General features: G+C 44.6%; 1 protein-coding gene and 1 long non-coding RNA gene across 2 annotated transcripts; one reads left to right on the top strand and one right to left on the bottom strand.

Annotated features, from left to right (window-relative positions):
* The first annotated feature begins 962 nt into the window (after positions 1 to 962).
* Positions 963 to 12,348, top strand: LOC146425643 (uncharacterized). The gene is made up of 2 exons (XR_014846467.1): positions 963 to 1,375; positions 12,115 to 12,348. It is a non-coding gene; the product is annotated as an uncharacterized LOC146425643 (long non-coding RNA).
* On the bottom strand, positions 2,987 to 4,209 carry LOC146425644 (uncharacterized). Its single transcript, XM_085041492.1, has 2 exons — positions 3,444 to 4,209; positions 2,987 to 2,994 (listed from the first exon to the last, which is right to left on the bottom strand). Exons 1-2 carry the CDS (start codon positions 4,207 to 4,209, stop codon positions 2,987 to 2,989), a joined length of 774 nt encoding a protein of 257 aa, XP_084897618.1.
* Positions 12,349 to 23,348: the final 11,000 nt, after the last annotated feature.

The raw sequence follows: 23,348 nt of genomic DNA, 5'->3' as shown, positions 1-23,348 counted from the left end.
GGTGCAGTTGATCCAATTGAAATAAGGGATGCCAGCCAGAGGAACCTTGTCAGGCTTGAGAAGTGGGCTCATGAGAACCTCATGAAGTTCAACAAGGCCTAGTGCAAGGTGCTGCATCTGGGTCGGGGCAATTCCTAATGTTAGTACAGACTAGGAGGTGAATGGATGGAGAGCAGCCCTGCAGAGAAGGACTTGGGAGTACTGGTGGATGAAAAATTGGACATGAGCCAGCAAATGTGTGCTTGCAAACCAGAAAGCCAATTCTGTCCTGTGCTGTATCAAAAGCAGTATAGCCAGCAGGGCAGGAGAGGGGATTCTGCCCCTCTACTCTGCCTTAGTGCGACTCCACTTGGAGAACTGTGTCCAGCTCTGGGGTCCTCAGAACAAGAAAGACATGGACTTGTAGCAGGTACAGAGGAGGCCATGAAGATGATCAGAGGGCTGGAGCACCTCTCCTAGGAAGACAGGCTTGTTCATACTGGAGAAGGTTCTGGGGGCACCTTATGGAAGACTTTTCAATGCTTAAAGGGAGCTTATAAGAAAGATGGAAGGAGACTTTTTACAAGGGCAGATAGTGACAGGACAAGGAGCAAGAGTTTTAAACTGAGAGTAGATTTAGATTGGATGTTAAGAAGACTTTTTTTTTTTTAATACAGTGAGGGTGGTGAGACACTAGAAGAGGTTCCCCAGGGAGGTTGTAGATGCACCATCCCTGGAAGTATTCAAGGTCAGGGGCAATGGGGCTTTGAGCAAATTGGTCTAGTGGAAGATGTTCCCACAAGGTCATTGGACTAGGTGATCTTTAATGGTCCCTTCCAACCCAAGATTATCTATGAGTCTTTTACCTCCTTCAAACACCCTGAGCTGTGCAGGGGAATGGAGGTTTGTCTCTGCCACTCCTTATTCCTCATACTTTTTCCCTTCTGCAGTGTGGAGTCCCGCCCTGTCTTGGAGTGATGTTATGATAATCCTGTATTCCCATCGTTAGCTTGTATGCTCAAAAATGTGGTCCCGTGGCTTTAACTGCACTCAGCAGCGGAGAGAAGTGCGGGTTGTTTTGAAAACTTTTTCCCCAAGCCTCGCTGCGGGGGAGCGAGGAGGAGGAGAAGGAGGACTCTCTGGAGACTGCGGCTGCGACGGCTGTCGAAGTTGCTAGCTCTGTTCCTGTGGGTTTTTTCCCACCATTTTTTTCGTTTGGACCCCTTTTTTTTCCGATTCGCTTTCTCGCCAAGAAAACCCAAGGAGCCCCGGAGGACGGCAGACGAGAATCCTCCAGGGAGTTACTGGAGCAACTCCGCCCAGCCCCTGGGGGCCCCGGAGAGGAGAAACTACGTCTGAGGAAAAGGATGCTAAAGTTCACCAGCTGTTTACTCAGGTTTAATAACTCCTTTTCCCCTGTTTTCCCTTTCCCCTGTGCCTTTCAGGGCACTCTACGTGGTTTTGTTAAATAAATAGTTTTTTGTTCACTTTCATCTAAGAAATTCTGTTGTGGGTGGGGGGAGGGGGTGTCAGAGCCCTTGGCTCTCAGAGGAGGCATTTGTTTGGAGCGCTCTCCACCTAGAGAATTTTATCATTAATCCAGGATACTCCCACAGGCTGTAGACCTTCAGAAAAATCTGCTTTAACACGGACTCTCCTCAGGCTGCAGCTTCCTTCAATGCACATCCACCTGCTGCATTTAGGGGTTCTCCATGGGCTGCAATGTGAATATGTGCTGTGACACGAACTTCCATAAGCTGCCAGGCAACAACCTGCTTCACTATGGTCTTCGTCATAAATTAGGTCTCAATAATCAATCAGAGACAATGTCCAATTAAGTATAATTTGATTTATTTAGAGCAAGCGGGTATCAGCGAGGCAGCGCTGGGCAGATAACTGCGCTGAAATAGTCCGAACTCTCCTCTTTTATGCAGTCTCTATTTTCTGACCACGTATATCTTCCGGAGTTGGTACAGCCCCTTCATCATGTTGTTTGCTAGATGGTCTTATTCTTGCTCTTCGGTGGTCGTGGGAAACAAGTCCTTGTATGTTCACAGTGTCGTCCCCCCCCCCCCCAAGCAATGATTCTATAATCAGCCCACTCCCAACAAATACAGGATACAGGATGTGCAGGGTGGGGGTCTCCCTCCCCTTTCTATTCGGTTCTGTGGGCAAACAGGATGCCTTAACAGGATGTGTTGGGGCCCCTTTTCCTCTCTCTTGTGATTCTTGCGAATTCTTATCACAATTCCCCTCTCTCTGTATCTCCATTTTGTTCGCAGAATCGCCTTAACGCTTCACGGCTTAAGATGAACTCTTCTTCCATCTCACTCTCTTGTTGTTCAGGTATGCTTTCATATTTTGCTCTAACATTTAAATGCGCCGCTTCCAGTCTTCCTTTAACTATAGCTATCAGCCTGTTAAAAATGCATGGTCCAAAAGTCAGAGTTAGTACAATTACTACTAGGGGCCCTGCTAGTGTGGAGAGTAGAGTCGTTAGCCATGGGGAGGCATTGAACCAGTTTTCATACCAGCTCTGTCGACTCTCTCTCTTTTTCGCTTATCCAGTTCTTTCCGGAGCTCAGACATTGCATCTCTAACAACTCCTGTATGGTCTGCATAAACACAACATTCTTCTTTTAGGGCAACGCACAGTCCTCCTTCTTGGGCTAGTAGGAGCTCTAATCCTCTCCTATTTTGGAGCACCATTTCAGATAGGGACCTCAATGATGTTTCTAAGGCACTAATAGAACTTTCAATTTTGGCTATATCTTCATCTACGGTTTCTCGCAAATTGGCAAATTCTGTGTCTTGTTTTACAAGGGAGGCTATACCTGTGCCTGCTCCTGCTGTGCCTAATGCTAATAGGGTTGCGATAGTTATAGCTGTAATAGGTTCTCTTTTTACAAGGTGGTGCCCTGGGACCGAATGGTGGTCATATATGTAATCACCTGGGTAGTAGGTGATTCTTGGCACTATTACTACTTGTATGCAATAGTCTGATGGATTAAACTCCTTTAAGGGAATACAGGGAGTTACCCCTACACTTGCACATACCCATTTAGCATTTTTAGCTGGTATTAGCCAATCTGCAGGCTCTTTTGGTTTTTGGGCTTGCATTGTTACTTTACATAGGTGCATTTTAGAAGATAGGATTTTTCCTATGCACCTTCCTTCTCCTGATACCTGCGCCAATGTGATACCAGATTTTGTTCTTTTGCCAGATTTCCACAAACATTGAGCAGGGTTGCTCCCATTTACCCTTCTAGCTTTTTCAATTGTCCCCATAGCTTCATAGAAGGGTGGTCTGGTGTTATAGCATAGCCAGCAGTGGTCTGTTAATTCTGGGTGTGTTTTGTTTAGGACCTTATAGCTGGCTACCATAAGTCTCCATAATTCATCAGTTATTTCTCCCGAGGGGGTTGGGGGTATTTCAGTTTTGGATATGGTGGTACTTTCCTCACGGTCTGTGCCTAATCCATCTGCTTCAGTATTTATCACGTCTATTATGACCCGGTTTGGTCCCACTGGTTCGGGGTCATTGGGGAGAGGTTCCTTTTTTATATAGATAAGACCACCTCTGTCGGTTCCTGATTCCCAGTACCTTATACCCCAGGTCTTGCCTAGTAGCCACGTAGGATCTTGGGGTTGTGTTATATTTATGTATAACCATTTACAGGTTACTTTGGGCCCTGCTCCCCTCCTTCCAATCTGGCTACTATAGTCAGGTGGATTACAACCGTAAGGTCCCCACCCAACTTTAATATGCTTGTCTCTGTCTGGGAGCCAGGGGTAAGCTATGGTTTCGCATCCCCAATAAGCACAGTAATAAGAATTTGGGTGGTTGCAATATCCCTTTCCGGGGTTTGCACTAGGGCAAAAATACCAACCTTTACCTTCAAGCATACAAGGTTCTATAGGAGCTAAAACACAAAGGGATGCATTAAAACTGATTTGCCCCGGTCTGAGTTGGGTTTGGATTAGGGTTTGGCTGTCCCATTGTCTTAACGTCCAGCGAAAAGGTTGGTGGGGGTGCACATCAGCAGTAGTACATGTAAATATTAGGCTTAAAAGCAAGATATAGGTGTGGTAGGAAGATGGGGGTCCCAGTGCTTTTTGAATTCTTTTAGTTTGTTTAGACCCTGCCTTGGTCCCCTTTTTAGCCGTATACAGTGGTGCCTGTTTCGGGTTCTTTCTCGATTCGGGGCAGCTCATATCAGATCTTTTCATAGTCCCAGGTATGTTCACCCCACTGGCTGTATATATCCCTCTGCCTCGCCCGTCGGCTCGGTTGCAGCGAGTCACGGGGATGGAATTCTTCTCGGCAGCAAGGATTTTTTTCTTCAGGGGTCTTAGGGACAAAGGATCTTTTCTTGTAGCTGTCCCGGTTGACATGTTTGACCATGAGGTCACCACAAGGCAAATAGACCAGGGCTTTTCTGCACTCCCCGCCGGTGATGTTTGCCACCATTGGTGCGGGATTATTTGAGTGGTAATAATACAGTTCTTGGTGTATCCCAAATGCATATATGTCCCATCACTAACACATTCGGCAAATTCCCTTAGGAGGTCCCCCCCCTTTGCAATGGGCCCACTATCGTTCCTGGCACACCTTACATATAAAGCAAGCAAAAGGGTAGCAATTACAATTATGGATGTTGCACTTAACAATATAATTATTAACATATTCTCCAAGCAATAAATCGTGGTTTCTCAAGTGTACAGTTACAGGATTTCATGCATAGGCAGGCTAGGATTTCTTAAGCCTAATTTTTAAGTCCTGTGGTTGTTCCACCACTCTCCAGGTGGGGTCTCTGTTGAACTTCTTTACTCGTCTAGCGTGGGTCCAGCCTTTCTCTGCCGTCCGGACCGATGATTCTGTAGAAATTAAAACAACATACGGTCCCTCCCATTGAGGGGTTAAAGATGTTTCTTTCCAAGATTTTATTAAAACTTCATCTCCAGGGTGGAATGAGTGAATAGATAGCCACAGGGGTGGTCGTTGAACCACCAGTCCCTTCTTACGGAGTTTTTCTCTTCGGTTTTCTTGGCTGGTTATATAGGATTGTAGATGGAAATCTGATATGGCTGGGTGGTCTTCAGGCATTTCTAAATTAAACGGCATTCCATATAACATTTCATATGAAGAAATCCCTATATCTGTACGAGGTTGAGTTCTAATGTTTAATAATGCTAATGGTAGACATTTAATCCAACTCATTTTTGTTTCTAGCATTAATTTAGTTAGTTGCTTTTTTATTTCTCCATTTATTCTCTCTACCTTGCCCGAACTTTGAGGGTGCCGAGGGGTGTGGTATTCCCAGGCAATTCCGAGCGCCTCAGATACAGCTCTTGTAATCTTAGATATAAAGTGTGGTCCCCGATCTGAATCTATTACTTCTATAAGGCCATATCTTGGAATTATTTGTTCTAATAAAGTTTTTGCAACTGTTTGTGCTGTGGCTCTTGTCGTTGGGAAGGATTCCACAAAGTGAGTGAGGTGGTCTACTATAACCAGTAAATATTTATACCTTCCCGCTAAAGGCAATTCAGTAAAGTCAATCTGGATGTGGGAAAAAGGTCTATGTGCTAATTCTCTGCCCCCAGGGATTCTTTTTCTTAATTGATGTCTGTTTACTTTTTGGCAAGTAACACATCCCATGGTTATCTGTTTAGCTAAGTTGTAAATACCCATGCACATATATTTATTGGCAAACTGATCCACCAGGGCCTGTGTTCCCCAATGGGTCTTTTCATGGAGTCTTTTCAGAACCCTTAAGGCCATAGGCTTAGGTAAAATCTCTCTTCCGTCTCCCAGAACCCATTTACCCTCTGAGTTTGGTTTTATACCCACTTGCCTCAATTTTTCTTGCTCTATTGTTGTAAAGCTTAGCAAGTAGGTTGTACAGGGGTAATCTATGTATGGTTTGTTTTCCCCATGAATATACCAAAAATCTTTGTCCGAATTTGATTGCCCATCAGGACTGTAACAGGAGCAAACTAAACCATCCACTCCGTAGTCCTTCCAGCAAGCAGAACAAGGGAATCCTTCTAAGTCATACCTGCAGGTAGAACAACTTTCCCTAGGATTCCTTACCCAGAGGGGTAGTAATGCTGCTCATTTAGCTTCTTCATCAGCCAGGTTGTTTCCCCGTACCACTGTTCCCAATCCCTTTTGATGTCCCCTGACATGGACCACTGCAAGTTTGGAGGGTACCCTAATAGCTTTTAAAATTTCTTTTATGAGTCTCTCGTGGACTAGGCTCTTTCCTTGTGATGTAATAAGGCCCCGTTCTTCCCAGATTTTTCCAAATGTGTGTATTACCCCGAATGCGTATTTGGAGTCTGTGTAAATAGTTCCCTCTCCTTTTCCTATAATTTGTAAAGCCCTTAGAACTGCATACAGCTCACATGCCTGAGCCGACCAACTTGGGCTTAGTGGGCCAGATTGGAGTACTTCTAATTTATTTCCATCCACTATTGCATATCCCGATTTGCGCTTCCCCTCAAGCACCCGTGAGGAACCATCTACAAATAATTTCATACCCTCCCCCAGTTCTTCCTCTTCTAAGTCTGGCCTGATCTTAGTTTGTTCCTCTATGGTTTGTAGGCAATTGTGCCATAAGATGTTACTCTCAGGGTTCCCATACAGAAATTGTGCTGGGTTCTGTATGGATGTCACTTCTAAAGTAAGCTCGGGGGATGATACCAGAATTCCTTCATATTTCAGCAATCGGACATCAGTGATCCATTTTTCAGCCTTTTGTGTCAGTATGCCCCGAATGTCATGTGGGGACATAACTTTTAACTCAACCCCAAATGTTATTTTTAATGCTTCCTCTACCATTACAGCAGCTGCCGCTACTGCCTGTAGACAAGTGGGCCAGCCTCTACTAATTGGGTCTAATAACTTTGAAAGGTAGGCTATCGGCTTTTTACTTCCTGCCCATTCTTGTGCTAGCACCCCAAATGCAGTTCCTTCTTCAGTATTTACAAATAAATAAAAAGGTTTCTTTAAGTCTGGTAAGCTTAGTACGGGGGCACTTGTTAACTCCCTTTTTAGATTTTGAAGGTTTTCCTCATCTTGGGAGGTCCATTTAAGTAATCCATCCCGTGTTAATTTTTCATATAGGAATTTTACCTTTTTACTGTAATTTTCAATCCATTGTCTGCAGTATCCAAATAAACCTAGCAATTGTCGAATCTGTCGCTTGGTCTGGGGAGGTGGCATTGACAGAATCCCTTGTACCCTGCTGGGATCAAGCTTTTTAGTCCCATTAGTTAGTCGGTGTCCTAAGTATTTTACCTCTTGTTCGGTAAATTGCAGTTTTGATTTAGAGACTTTTAGTCCCTGTTTCCCCAAAAAATTTAACATCTTTATACTTTCTTCCCTCACTAATTCCTTTTGTTTCCCAGCTATTAGTAGATCATCTACATACTGTATGAGTTTAACTTCTGGTCCCACTTGGTAGTTTTGTAGTATTTGACTCAGGGCTTGTCCAAATAGATTGGGGGATTCTGTGAATCCCTGGGGAAGGACAGTCCATCGTAGCTGTTGTTTTATATGACTGTCAGGATCTTCCCACTCAAATGCAAAATAGTTGCGACAGTTTTTATCTAAAGGGCAAGCCCAAAATGCATCTTTTAAGTCTATCACACTGTACCAGCAATCATGTAGGCCTAGTTGGCTGAGGATAGTATGAGGGTTGGCTACCACAGGGAACCGTTCAACAGTTCTTTTATTTATTTCTCTCAAATCATGCACTAATCAGTAACTACCATCTGGTTTCTTTACAGGCAAAATTGGAGTGTTAAACGGGGACATACAGGGCTCCAAAATCCCTTGTTTTATTAGCCTTTCGACTTCGGGTTTCAGTCCTCTTCGCCCTTCCTCAGATAACGGATACTGTTTTATTTTTACTGGGATATGTGGATTTGTTAAGGTTATTGAGAAAGGTTCGATGTCTAGCTTCCCCACTGAGTCCGGGGTGTACCAAACCTTTGGGTCTATCTGTTGCTCATCCTTTGTGCTAAGGGAGTATATTTTAATTTTTAATCCTTGTTTATTTATTTCCAATCCTATTCCCAATTCTACCATTAAATCTCTCCCTAGTAGATTGTATTCTGCCTCCGGTACCAATAAGAAACTACCTATACCCAATTTAGAGTTCGTTTCAATTAGCACATCTTTAATTATAGGGACTCCGAATGGTTCCCCTTTTGCTCCTATTACTTGTACAGTGTCTTTGGATACTTTACATCCCTGAGGCAGTTTCTGCACAGTGGAGCGCTCTGCTCTGGAGTCCACTAATTATTCAATTTCTCGTCGCTGGGGTCCTACCTGTAATTTTACTAGGGGCTCTGATGCTTTTTTTGATCCCAGCAAATAGAGCCCCTGACACCCCTAGTCCTCTTTGAACATTTTTATGTCTGCCAATCGTTGGCGGCATTCCCTCTTCATGTGTCCCTTTTTCCCACAGTAAAAGCACACTATCTCATTCCTCTTTTGCCCTTCCGTATTTCTTGGAGGTTTCGGGGGCCATTTCTCTTGCGGTGATCTAGTGGTGGTTCTCTCTTGTCCCCCTCTTACAGCTGCTACCATCATTCTAACTTGTTTCTTATGACTTTCCTCATCCCTTCTGACATACACTTTCTGTGCTTCTCTCAATAACTCATCCAACCCCCGGTTTTGCCAGTCTTCTAATTTTTCTAACTTTTTCCTAATATCCACCCATGCCTTTGCTACAAATTGGGTTTTTAGCAATGTTTGTCCTACCGGGGAATCAGGATCTATGCCGGAGTAAAGCTGTAAATTTCTCCGGAGCCTTTCCAACCATTCAGTAGGGTCTTCATCTTTCTTTTGCAGCTCATTAATGGCCTTAGTCATATTTTGTCCTCGGGGACGGCCTCCTTAATGCCTTGGACTATGATAGTCCTTAAATCTTGCATGTGTGCTCTATCGTTTTCATTTTGATTGTTCCAATTAGGCCTCTGAAGGGGCCATTTAACATCTCCAATGGGGCCTTGTGGGTGATTGTTTTCCCAAATCCTCATCCCAGCTGCCCTTATCATTCTTCTCTCTTCTGCTTTGAATAAGATGCTCAATATTGACTGTATCTCATCCCAAGTATAAATATTTGGTCCTAAGAATTGATCTACTCTTTCTGCTACCCCCAGTGGATCTTCCAATAAATGCCCCATTTCCTTTTAAAATTCTCTGACATCGGCCGAGTTCAGAGGGACGGCTATGTATCCGATACCGGGCGCCTGTCCTCCCCCTGGTTGATTAACCATACCCATGCCTACTTCTCTGAGAGGGTATAACTGGTTCCTTGCCTGGCTTCTAGTAACCCGTCTCTCGGGTGGTGGAGTGTCATCCCCCTCCATCTGTGGTGCATTTGGAACCGGCAGAGGTTGTGATGGAGGGGGCACTGCAGCATCTGGCATGGGGGACGGGGGAACATAGGGTGGAGGTATTTCCTCCGCCTGTTTTTTCTTTCCTTTACTGAGAACAAACAGGCTTGTCCTATTTCCACTAGTTATCCACAGGGCTGCATAATCACTCTCTTCCTGGCTAAAAGGCTTTTTAGAGTTTACATACAAATTTAGAGCTTGGCAAATCCAATCCTCAGAGGATCCAAAAACCAGCCAGTACAGAGGGTCTCCTCTAATTTGTTTTCCTCCCCAGACTGTCATGCAATAGGTAATCATTTTTGCCTTAATTTTCCCTCGTGTACGTGGATCATCATCCCAATATTTGATCATTAACCCCAGAGGACTATCTGGTGGTATATCCGGGAGTCTTACTTGGGGCTCCCCCCCCATGGGTCCAGACGGCTTGCCCTTCGTCTGTCCCATCTTCCAGAGTGCCTTCACACACACACACACTCACGTCCTCCTGTTCGTGGCCCAGACCCTCGCGGGATGTGGGAAACGCACTACAAAGGAGTCCACACTCAGGTCGTCCGCACTGGACGTCTCAGACACCGCACTCTAGGATCCCCACCCCGACCAAACGGATTCCCTGTGTTATAAATTAACACATACTCACGCGTCTCGCGTCTTCGTCCGGACTTTGTGCACAAAGATTAAGGGGTTCCTTCGCTCACTACCCGAAATTTAGGTTCGTCGGTAAGGGTTTCAAAGGGGTACCCTCTCCGGGCCGTTGTGACAACGGGGCGCCTCCGTTTGAGGGGTCTCCTAAGAATTGCCCCTATCCGAGTCGCGGCACAAATTGTTATAAATTAGGTCTCAATAATCAATCAGAGACAATGTCCAATTAAGTATAATTTGTTTTATTTAGAGCAAGCGGGTATCAGCGAGGCAGCGCTGGGCAGATAACTGCGCTGAAATAGTCCGAGTCCCCCCTTTTTATGCAGTCTCTATATTTTCTGACCACGTATATCTTCCGGAGTCGGTGCAGCCCTTTGTGTCATGGTGTTGTTAGATGATCTTATTCTGCCCTTCGGTGGTCGTGGGAAACAAGTTCTTGTATGTTCGCAGTGTCGTTCCCCCCCCCCCCAAGCAATGATTCTATATCAGCCCACTCCCAACAAATACAGGATACAGGATGTGCAGGGTGGGGGTCTCCCTCCCCTTTCTATTCGGTTCTGTGGGCAAACAGGATGCCTTAACAGGATGTGTTGGGGCCCCTTTTCCTCTCTCTTGCGATTCTTGCGAATTCTTATCACAGTCTTCACCATGAAGCAGTATCTCTGCTATGGTGCCTGAAGCATCTCCTCCCCCTCCTCCTTCACTGCCCCTGGTGTCTGCAGGATTGCTTCTCTCATTTCTATTTTTTTCCTCACTTCTCTCCCACAGTTGCTGTGCTGTGTTTTTTGCCCTTTCTTGAGTATGTTATCACAGAGACGCTACCAACATCGCTGCTTGGCTTGGCCTTGGGCAGTGGTGGGTCCATTTTGGAGCTGGCTGGAACTGGCTCTGCCTGATGTAGGGGCAGCTTCTGGTGTCTTCTCACAGAGGACACCCCCCTCCCCCACCCCCACCCCCACTGTCAAAACCTCCCCATATAAACCCAATGTACAAATATTTTTCTACGCTACATTTAACTACCTTTAATTGACAAATATCTATGCATTTGTAAGCTGTGCTGTTAATTTTTTCTTCTTTCTAGTAAGAGTTAAAGATATCACTGTGGTGTTTTTTAGGACAGGAATGTAGATGTTAAGATCTGGTCTGTGTAAGAAAAAAGACTGGTTATGGTTATTCCATAACAGCTGTTACAGATTTTTTAAAGTTACTTTTCTTTTTAGAAGAGTAGTTATTTTTAGTAAAATCATTTAGAACATGGTTCTCATGAGTAATTGTAATGACATAGTGACCTTTTTCCAAAATAGGTACAGTCTTTGCTGTGGTTGATGACAACTTGAAAAATTGGTGTTTTAAGAAGCACAATTGCTTTCAGTTGAATGGCGCGTTGATAGTTGCAAACCTTTGTAATTATGAGCATGTGCCTTTTATACTGGAGACAGTTGAAGTTTAGCTGTAATTGATCAGTTGAGACAGTGTTGGTACTTTTAACACAAAGGTATTTTGGGTTAGGTGCTGCAAAATACATGGTTTAATGTGTGGATATATGTGTGTGGATATATAGTTTTACTTGTAAAAAGCACTCTGAATTGCTCATACTGACATTGATTTTGTGTGAGTCTAAAACTTCTTGCATATAATTGGCCTGCTTGCATTGATTACCACAGCTCTGTACTGAACTGTGTTCTTTCATTTTAACAGACTGCTTAACATGCCCAAATTGTACAGAATTGGGTAATTCCCAGTCTTCAAAAGCCATCTGTGACATTGCTAGTTTGATGGCAAAAAAATTCTTAACGGATCAGTTCAAAGACTGAGAATAGGAAATCTTATATACAACTGTCTTGGAGTGATGTTATGATAATCCTTTATTCCCTATCGTTGGTTTATATGCTCAAAAAAATGTAGTCCTGTCACTTTAACTATGTTCAGCAGCAGAGAGAAACACGGGTTGTTTTGAAAACTTTTCCCCAAGCCTTGCTGCAGGGGAGCGAGGAGGGGGAGGAGAGGATTCTTCACTCTGCAGAGACTGCGCGCTGGGACAGCTGTCGGAGTGAGCTCTGTTCCAGTTTTTTTTTTGTTTAGACCCATTTTCTTCGATCTGCTTTGTCGCCCGAAGACCCAAGTGAACCAGAGGACAGCAGAGCTCTCGGAGAGCTCCGCCCAGCCCCCAAGGGAGGCGAAGAAGAAAGAAGCTATGTCTGAGGAAAAGGACTTTTTAATCAGGTTTAATAACTCTTTTCCCCCTTAGTTTTCTCCTTCCCCTGTGCCTTGCAGGGCACTCTGCGTGGTTTTATTAAATAAATCGTTTTTTCTTCACTTCCATCTAAGAAATTCTGTTGTGAGTGGGGGAGGGGGTGTCAGAGCCCTTCACTCTCAGAGGAGAGAGAGTTTTATCATTATCCAGGACAATATTTGGCACCCAAGTGGGGCCTTGATTACTTGTTTTACACCTTTTGTGGGGTTAGAGAAAGTGAAGAAAAAAACTCTAATAATTACATTCTGGTTTTAAATGCTTTGTATTGAATTACAGCTATCAGTAGTCACTATGCTGTTTGATGGGAGGTTGTTTGATGTAATACTGTCTGTTTGGCATATAGGTTTGTTTCCCTACCAACAGGTAGGGGCAATCTTGTCCCTAATGTATAATTTTCACCAATCAGGGACACAACTCCGGCTTGTTATAGTAGTGTGCGTGATACTGACGATCTGTAAGAAGGTATGGGAAACAGTTAAAGATGTACATGCTCTGTTACTTTCCTCCTCTAGTTTTAGTAACCTGTTTTGGAGTTTTGTTAGTAATATTACCCAACCTGCTAGAGAAGTAGAGGGTGAAGCTTCCTGGCTCCTCACCCATCTCTTTCCCTTTAAATCTGGTATATCATCTTTTGAGAATATTCAGTTTCCCCTGGATGTTAAAGAGACCATTAACTTGCTAGTACATGGGCTTTACCTGGTAGGTTCCATGTATATGATGTTCAGCTTTACCAAAATGAGGGCTGAGAAGTCCAGAGGGGCTGAGCAGGAGCAGGCACCTAATCCAGATGTGAGGAAATTTGAATGGTGTGGAGTATGGGAGGACATAGGTAAAACTTTAAAGAAATTCTCTGACCCAATAGACTGGGAATTTCCCCCTGGACAAATCCTGAGACCAGCTGAGGTGGGGAAATATCTGAAAGAGAAGTGCAGAGACAACTGCAGTGCAATATGTTGGGCTCTGGCATATGCTTATCGTACACTGTCGAATATTATAGAACAGGAAGTAAGGGAGCCTAAGCCAGTGGCAGTTGCCCCTGTTACGAGAAGCAGGAAAGCCCAAGTCAAGACTGATCGCTCAGATGACAGTGGGGAGGGATCCTCAAGGTCAGCAACTAAGTCAGAGGTCATTGTTGAAACAATAAATGTGAGAGACCTTCACAGCCTAAGAAAAGATTATGTCCAACGAGATGATGAATCTGTAATTAGTTGGTTAGTCCATCTTTGGGATGCCGCAGGCCATGTTACACTTCTAGATCCTACTGAGGCAAGGCATTTAGGGACTGTGTCACGTGACCCAGATATCAACCAAACTATATGAGATGGGCCTGACTGCTGCAGCCTCTGGAGACGAGCTATCGGAGATGCGAGGGGAAGATACCTACATCCCGACGATCTCTATTCGCAACAAACCCCATGGAGGACCATAGAACAAGGGATTCAACGCTTGAGAGAAATGGCGGTGGTAGAAATTGTCTTCTCAGGGGACATAGCAAACCCAGATCTGATTATAGACCCAGATAGGATAGAATGTACACCTGTGATGCGGCGGAAACTCCTAAAGCTCGGGCCATCAGAGTATGCTTCTGCTTTAGCAATTATGAAGCGAGATGACGGGCATGAGACCGTGCATGATATGACAAGGAAGCTCCGAGTGTATGCAGGTGTCGTGCATAGCCCAATGAATGCAAGAATCTCAGCTGTGGAAACAAATATGCAGAAACTAGAAAATAAGATAGAGGAGAATCATGAGAAACTCAGTAAAGAGATTAAAGACAGCCTTCTCCAAATTTCGGCAGTACAGATCAGAGGTTCTGTTACCCCACGCAGACGCTCCTCAGCTATGAGAACTGGATATATCCCTTGACGTGAGTTGTGGTATTTCCTGTGTGACAGTGGAGAAAACATGAACAGGTGAGATGGACAACCCACTACTGTCCTGGCACTATGAGTGCATGAATTGAAGGAGGGCAAGACTCAGAGAGGGAACTCCACCAGAAGGGAAGTAGCTCCAGTCAACATGTCTGATCCCCTTGAAGGAACTTCTAATACGCATGCCCATAATGGTTAGAGGGGCCCTGCCTCTAGCCAGGTAGAGGCCAGGGAGAACCGTATTTTTTGGACAGTGTGGATTCGATGGCCTAGCACATCTGAGCCACAAGAATACGAGGCTTTAGTTGACACTGGTGCACAATGCACGATAATCCCATCGCGACATGTGGGGACAGAACCTGTTTCTATTTCCAGCGTGACAGGAGGATCACAAGACTTGACCCTGGTGAAAGCTGAGGTGAGCCTGACTGGAAGAGAGTGGAAAGAACATTCCATTGTGACTGGCCCAGAGGCTCCATGTATTTTGGGTATAGACTTCCTCCGAAATAGATATTTCAAAGACCCAAAGGGACTCAAGTGGGCATTTAGAATAGCTGCTGTGGGGACAGAGGGCATTAAGCAATAGAACACCTTGCCTGGACTGTCAGAGAACCCATCTGCAGTAGGACTCCTGAAAGAGGAAGAGCAGCAAGTACCGATTGCAACCTCAATTGTGCACTGCCGACAGTACCGGACAACTCGTGATGCCGTGATTCCCGTTCACAAAATAATCCATGAGCTGGAGAGCCAAGGAGTGGTCAGCAGGACCCATTCATCCTTTAACAGCCCCATCTGGCCTGTGCGAAAATCTGAAAGAGAATGGAGATTGACTGTGGACTCTCGTGCCTTGAATGAGGTGACTCCACCTCTGAGTGCTACTGTGCCAGACATGCTGGAGCTCCAGTATGAGCTAGAGTCCAAAGCAGCAAAGTGATATGCCACTATTGACATTGCAAATGTGTTTTTCTCCATTCCTCTGGCAGCAGAGTGCAGACCTCAGTTTGCTTTCACCTGGAGGGGCGTGCAGTACACGTGGAACCGATTGCCCCAGGGGTGGAAACACAGTCCCACCATTTGTCATGGACTGATCCAAGCTGCATTAGAAAAGGGTGGAGCTCCAGAACATTTGCAATACATTGATGACATCATTGTGTGGAGGGACACAGCAGAAGAAGTATTTGAGAAAGGAAAGGGAATCATCCAGATTCTCCTGGAAGCCGGTTTCGCCATAAAAAAGAGCAAAGTCATGAGGCCTGCAAAGAGATCCAGTTCCTAGGAGTGAAGTGGCAAGATGGACGGCATCAGATTCCTACTGAGGTTATCAATAAAATCACCGCAATGTCCCCACCAACCAACAAGAAAGAGACGCAAGCTTTCCTGGGAGCTATAGGCTTCTGGAGAATGCACATTCCTGAGTATAGCCAAATTGTGAGCCCTCTCAACCTGGTTACTCATAAAAAAATGATTTCCACTGGGGCCCTGAACAACAGCAAGCTTTCACCCAGATCAAGCAGGAGATTGCTCATGCAGTAGCCCTTGGCCCAGTCAAGACAGGACCAGAAGTAAAGAATGTGCTTTACTCTGCAGCTGGGAGCCATGGTCTGTCCTGGAGCCTTTGGCAGCAGGTGCCTGGTGAAACTCGGGGTCATCCACTGGGATTCTGGAGCCAAAGTTACAGAGGGTCTGAAGCCAACTACACCCCAACAGAGAAAGAAATCTTAGCAGCATACGAAGGAGTCCAAGCTGCCTCAGAGGTAATTGGCACAGAAGCACAACTCCTTCTGGCACCTCGACTACCAGTGCTGGGGTGGATGTTCAAAGCAGAGGTTCCCTCTACTCACCATGCCACCAACGGCACATGGAGCAAATAGATTGCCCTTATCACACAGCGCGCCCGTATGGGAAATCTGAATCACCCTGGGATTTTGGAAATAATTACAAATTGGCCTGAAGGTGAAGATTTTAGTCTGATTGAGGAAGAAGACCTGGAACAGGTGACTTGTGCGGAGGAAGCTCCACCCTACAACCAACTGCCAGCAGACGAAACACGCTATGCTCTTTTCACTGATGGTTCCTGTCGTCTTGTAGGGACAAAATGAAAATGGAAAGCAGCTGTGTGGAGCCCCACATGACGAGTTGCAGAAGCTAGGGAAGAAGAGAGTGGATCGAGTCAATTTGCTGAGCTCAAAGCCGTTCAGTTAGCCCTGGACATTGCTGAAAGAGAGAAATGGCCAAAGCTCTACCTCTACACTGATTCATGGATGGTAGCCAATGCTCTATGGGGTTGGCTGGAAAAGTGGAAAAAGGCTGGTTGGCAGAGTAGGGGAAAACCAATTTGGGCAGCTGAACAGTGGAAAGACATCGCTAGCCGGGCAGAGAGACTACCTGTAAAGGTCCGCCATGTAAACGCCCATGTTCCCAAGAGCCAAGTCAGTGAATAGCACCGAAACAATGAACAGGTAAATCAGGCTGCAAAGATAAAAGTGTCCCAAGTAGACTTGGGTTGGCAGCATAAGGGAGATTTATTCCTAGCTCGATGGGCCCATGATGCCTCAGGCCATCAGGGCAGAGATGCCACCTACAAGTGGGCACGAGACCAAGGGGTGGATCTAACCATGAACTGCATCTCTCAAGTTATCCATGACTGTGAAACGTATGCTGCCATCAAGCAAGCCAAGCGGGTGAAACCCCTGTGGTATGGTGGAAGGTGGTCAAAATACAAGTATGGTGCGGCCTGGCAGATTGATTACATCACGCTGCCTCAAACCCGCCATGGCAAGCGCTATGTGCTCACAATGGTAGAAGCCACCACGGGGTGGCTGGAAACCTACCCTGTGCCTCATGCCACTGCCCATAACACTGTCCTGAGCCTTGAAAACCAAGTCCTGTGGAGGCATGGTACCCCTGAGAGAATTGAGTCAGATAACAGAACTCATTTTAAAAATAGCCTCATAAACAACTGGGCTAGGGACCATGGCATTGAGTGGGTGTACCACATTCCTTATCATGCACCAGCCGCTGGCGAAGTGGAACGGTATAACGGACTGTTAAAAACCACCCTAAAGTCACTGGGTGGGGGAACTTATAAGAATTAAGAGCGACATTTAGCAAAGGCCACCTGGTTAGTCAATACCCGAGGCTCCATCAACCAAGCAGGTCCTGCCCAATCTGAGCTTCTACATACAGCGGATGGAGACAAGGTCCCAGCAGTACATGCCAGAGGCTTGCTAGGGAAAATTGTCTGGATTAATTCTGCCTCACAAGAAGATGGAGAAACACGATGTGTCCCTCAGGGAGATTTAATTTTGGGTGAGGGCCACATGTAAGGTTGAGATGGCAACATATCACCGTTTACTGAATGACATTATTTATACATAGTTATGTGTATATATGTATACATATATGTATATATGTATATATGTATATATGTATATATATATGTGTGTGTTTAAAGTTAAAAGATGTTAAGGTGGGCTTTAAGCCAACGATATGGAATAAGGGGCGGAATGTCTTGGAGTGATGTTATGATAATCCTTTATTCCCTGTCGTTGGTTTATATGCTCAAAAAAATGTAGTCCTGTCACTTTAACTACGTTCAGCAGCAGAGAGAAACACGGGTTGTTTTGAAAACTTTTCCCCAAGCCTTGCTGCAGGGGAGCGAGGAGGGGGAGGAGAGGATTCTTCACTCTGCAGAGACTGCGCGCTGGGACAGCTGTCGGAGTGAGCTCTGTTCCAGTTTTTTTTTTGTTTAGACCCATTTTCTTCGATCTGCTTTGTCGCCCGAAGACCCAAGTGAACCAGAGGACAGCAGAGCTCTCGGAGAGCTCCGCCCAGCCCCCAAGGGAGGCGAAGAAGAAAGAAGCTATGTCTGAGGAAAAGGACTTTTTAATCAGGTTTAATAACTCTTTTCCCCCTTAGTTTTCTCCTTCCCCTGTGCCTTGCAGGGCACTCTGCGTGGTTTTATTAAATAAATCGTTTTTTCTTCACTTCCATCTAAGAAATTCTGTTGTGAGTGGGGGAGGGGGTGTCAGAGCCCTTTGCTCTCGGAAGAGAGCGAGTTTTATCATTAATCCAGGACAACAACTGAAGCTCTTCAGCTTGGAGCAAGATGAGAAAGATTTGAGTATATTAGCTGAACGCAGGATTACTGTGAGCTGCCATTTTATGCAGGTGTGAAATGGGCAAATGTGCTCCTAGGATATATTGGGCGAGGAGATATTTTGTCGCGGGCAAAAGGGAAGCTTCAGACAAAGCTTATTAGAGAAACCCTCCAGTTGAGTCATGAGGTTCAGAAAGGACCCCCTCACTCTCTAAACTACTCCTCAGAGAAGAGCCTGTGTGCAGCTGGATCCAATCCTAGACTGCAGACTTAGTCAACAGTTTATGTCTGAAGGACTGTATAGGCGTAATTGAGCCTTTACACAACTTTGTCCAACAGGATTAAGGATGGTAAACCAAATATATTTATTTATATATATAAGTATAATAAATTATTTATTTAAATTTATAATGATAATGATCAGACTAAAATATCTTAATCAGAACTATTTACTACATAGTATAGGTAGCTATAACTACCAGTATAGTGCACTATTTATTGAAGCAATTTTGAAACAATTTTATTAAAGATAGCAAAATAATTAGGAAGTAGAGATTGATGTTACTTACCCATAGCAATGACCATGGACAAATCTCTTTTGCTCAGCCTCGAGAAGTAACTTTGAGGGGCGTCCCCACTCAAGGGAGGAATCTCCTCACATACTCCAAGAAGGGGTATGTTAGGAGAGCCTACTGTTAAAAAGTGGAACTGGAGTTTTATAGTTCAGGAAATATTGTTCTTCCTCAGAATATTTAACTTTGGGATTGATGAGTTGGGCTGGTCTCAGCATTCTTCGACACCAAAAGCAGCCCGACCCCCCCATTTTCCATCCAGCACTTTTGCAAATAGAGTATTGTTTGAGCTGTTTTACCCCCACATAGGCAGAGCATCCTCCTACATATTGCCAGTAAAGAGGGAAATGTTAATTCTGTTGCACAAGGCCACTGATGTAGAACTTCATCTTGATTACTGTTTGCAGTTCTGATTGCTCGTGTTCAAGAAAAATGAATTTACTCAAACAGGTGAAGAGAAGGACTGATAGGATGATCCAGGAAGCAGAAAGCCCGTCTTACAAGAGAAGGCTAAAAGAGCTTGCCTTGTTTAACCTAGCAGAAAGAGTCCAAGAAGGATAGGATAGCTGTCTATTAACTTAAACTGGAAACAGATTTCTTATCTTCAGTCATAAAGCTCTGGAACAGCCTCATCAAAAGTGTAATTGGGGCAAGAACCAAGACTTATCTTGAGGTGGTGGACCTGGCTATGTTTATGCAAGATTTTTGAATTGAAAATGTTTAAAACAAATACCCAGTGACTTGCTTTTTGGTGAGATAGGTGGTTTCCTTTGGTCTTTTCTTTTTTTATTATTCCAATACAAACTGCTCTCTTAAAATTGTAACTTTTGTGTTAATTCATAAACTGCACATATAACCTGTTCATCATAAAATCAAAGCGGTTTTTTTTCCAATTTCTTACTTAAGCTACATGGGTAACAACCTTATTTGCCAAATGTTGGGCTAAAAAATTAAGACTTTTCTTTAATATATAATTCTTCATTATTACACATTTGTCACAATGTTCTTTAATATTCAGAAAATCATTTTATCCAAGTTTTCTGTAACAAATTGAAGCAAAATTGTTAATACTATTGCAATTTACAACTGGGCATTTAACCAGTGATAATTATTCATATTTAAAATAACTTCAGTTACATAACTATGTTACATGTTTCACCAGTATGAGCCTTAAACAGGGAAACACAATTGCATTACCAAATAACATTTGCAGTTTACACTGAATGCCTTTCCTCAACCTTGGCAATCTTCTGCCATCCAAACCATGCATAGTCTCACCAGGGCAATCATATGCTCTCTGCTGTGTGAAAGTATGGCATGATAACGTGTACTTACATATGAGCTTAAATTTTGTAATCTTGGAAAAATTTACTGTGAAGCTTGGTAGAAAACAGTATCACAGTTCACCTATTTGCATTAAGTCCTTTTTCACTTGTTAAACTTTTTCATGTAATGTTTGAAATGTGGTGCTACATTTTCATGTCTACACAGTCAAATTCTGTCAGTGTCATTTCATTATTATGATGGGGTATTTGTCATAGTCCATAAATATTTATAACCAAGAAAATACAGTTTTAATATGTATATGGTTGTTTGTAATAAAGTAAATTTTATTGACAGATGGATATGAAACTTCAAAGAGAATCAGGATGGTAATGTGGAGACTTAAATTGCTTCTTTCTTTACTTTGCTAATAAAACGATAACATGTATAATAACCTTAAGTCCCACTCAGTGGATATACCTCTCTGTTCTCTGAAGAAGCTGCTTGTCAGGGCAGGCCCAAGACAAGAGACAGTGACATAAGATTCAAAGGGTCTTGCAGGCAGTAGCTTAGAGAAGCTGAACTCTGCTTGCTAATCAGTTTTATTAGCTCTCCTGATACCCCAACAATGGCAGCTGAAGACCTAATATTTACAGAAGATCACCTCATTTGAATGGACATCTTTGTAACGCTGACACTATTTCCTGCCTTCACCCAGGATGTGCCCCCACATCCTCCAGTGGACCAAACTTAGTAGGATAACGGGTGCCCAGGAACCTCTAGGCCATGACCCACCCAATCAATCAAATATCTCAGGTTATCCCAGAATATCCTGGAATCCAAAATAGCCCAGACACAATATTCTCTCTGGCCCTGGACCATAACTGGAGATGGAGGTAGAGGTTGATGAGGTCTGATGACCACTGTACCCCACTGTCAGTGCATCATGACAGCGCTGAAGGACTTTACATGCGCAGTGGGTCAGCAGGCATATGCAGTCCCTCATCACAATACAGGCAACCATCCCTCTGCAAATTCTGTGAAGTATCCCCTGCCCAAAACTAATGGTCAAAGGATCACCAGCCATCGCCTGATGCACAGAACCAACGTATTGGCTGGCATAGCTGCAAAAAATTTTTGCAGAGAGAAAAGTGACAGGGTAGCAGATCTGTCTCAGCATCTCCCGCTGAGGCTTCCTGACATGACAGGGCATCTGCCCTGCCATTCTGTTTACCCATGTCGGGGGTTGAGAATTTCTTCCCATTCCTGTTACTAAGCAACAAATAGTTAGATGTTTAGAGCAATCAAGTCTTTTGTAAAAGACAAAAGGTGTGCTTGGGCAGGGCAGGGTAAGGGAAGAGCCGGCCCTTAGAACGGGTCTCTGGGGGTTCAGATGCTGAGAGGAGAGGCTGCTCTTTGCTTTTCGGCTGCGACCAGAGCAAATCCAACTGTGCCCTGTTTTTTTCTCTTCTCCTGGCTGGGTGAGCTTTGATTCAACCTTTCTCCCCACGGGGAAGGGCACGTTTTCCCCGGGCTGCGTTTTCTCGCAGCTGCTGCCGGGAGAGTCCCACGGCCTCTGCTGCCTGCCCCCCGCCCTCTGCCACACAAGACCGCGGCGTCTGCTGTGACTGCAGAAATCCTTGCTGCCTCTCTGGCTGGCTGGGGAGAGAGCCGGCGCCTTCCCCTGCTGCCCTGCTTTCTCGCTGCTCCGAGCTGCTTCGCTGCCCTGCGTGCTTCTCAGCCCTCCGCCATTACAGCTGCCAGAGGCTGACCTGACCCTGCGCCACAGCGCCACCTGCAGCCGCTCGGCAGTCATCGCACCTGCCCTGCCCGGCCGGGAGCTCAACAGCGCCCCTGCTGCCTGCAACTGTGATTACACCACACGGGAAAAGGCTCGGCAGCTCACAAGTCATCTGCTATTGGTTTTCTGGTTCTAGTTGTGGTTGCTATTATTGTTATTGTTTGTTTATAGATACTAGTAAAGAACTGATATTCTTTTTTTCCCATACCTTTGCCTGAAAGCCCTTGATTTACAAAATTAAATAATTCGGAGGGAGGGGAAAAATCACATTCTCTGTTCTAAGGGAGGGTTCAACCTCTCTTGGCAGACACCTGTCTTTCAAACCAAGACAACCCAGCTTGTAGGTGACAGTAAATGGAAACTGAGAGAAAAGTTGCCCAACAATTCAGATGGGAGAGAAGCACTTCAAATTCCTAAAATATTCCAAATTTCAATGGCCAGTCAGAACCAAAGGGGGTTCAGCAGGTCCCACAAGAAGGTGCCTCCACTCAGCACATGCCTTCACGATGGCCAACAACTCTTCATCCCAGGCATTGTAATTCCTCTCTGCAGCAGTCAACTAGCAGGAGAAATAGGCATAAGGATGAAGCTGTCCATTCAGTGAATGACACTGAGAAAGCACTACCCTGATGGTATGGACAAAAGCATCTGTCTCCATCACAAAGGGATGACTGGTATCCAGGTGGGCCAAAACCAGGACCATCGTAAACACCTGCTTCAAGCCATCAAAGGCCCCCTGAACCTTGTGTGTCCACTGAAAAGGGACACCCTTATGAGTCAATGCTCTGTGCGGAGCAACCTTTTGAGGAAAATTCCAAGTAAAATGCTGAGATAAGGCGAGCGGAAGCGAGCGGCAGTCTCAATGTGAGATATAAAGCAAGCTTCATTTTATTTCACCAAACGAGAAACTTATATACTGTTACAGATGTTTCTAATTATAGTTACACACGTATCTGCAGTCTGTTCTCACATAATCAGGGTTTTTCCTGATGACTCCCTTATTCTTTTCTCATAACACTTCTGACTCCCTATCTTTTCTCATAACATTTTTCTCACAGCCTAGAAACACACAGCTGTGTTCCCAGGTTTTAGCTTCTCATGACACTTTACTAGGATTTTTACTGAGGCCTGCCTATGCTGAGGCTTTGTTCAGGCCTGCTCAACTAACACAAATTTTGCTGGAAAACTGTGTTTTCCAACAAATTCCCCCATTTTGTTTGTGAGAACAGACGTTGTCTGTTGTCAGATTAATTTGCTCTAAGTAATTTTTATTATTACAATTATTATAAATTTACTTAAGGAAATATCACTAGTTATTTAGTTATGTTGCCACGGTTCAGGAACTGCTATTGCTGAAAACATTCACTTCACAGGCAAAGTTTGGAGAACTTTTCCCGGGTAAGGACTCCAAGTTTACCTGGAAGAAGGTTTTAGCTTTTATAAACTCAATTTGGTA

Source organism: Lichenostomus cassidix, chromosome W (assembly GCF_008360975.1).
Source record: "Lichenostomus cassidix isolate B80296 chromosome W, HeHo_3.0, whole genome shotgun sequence".
NCBI lineage: Eukaryota > Metazoa > Chordata > Aves > Passeriformes > Meliphagidae > Lichenostomus > Lichenostomus cassidix.
This window is presented reverse-complemented; position numbering and strand designations above follow the sequence as displayed.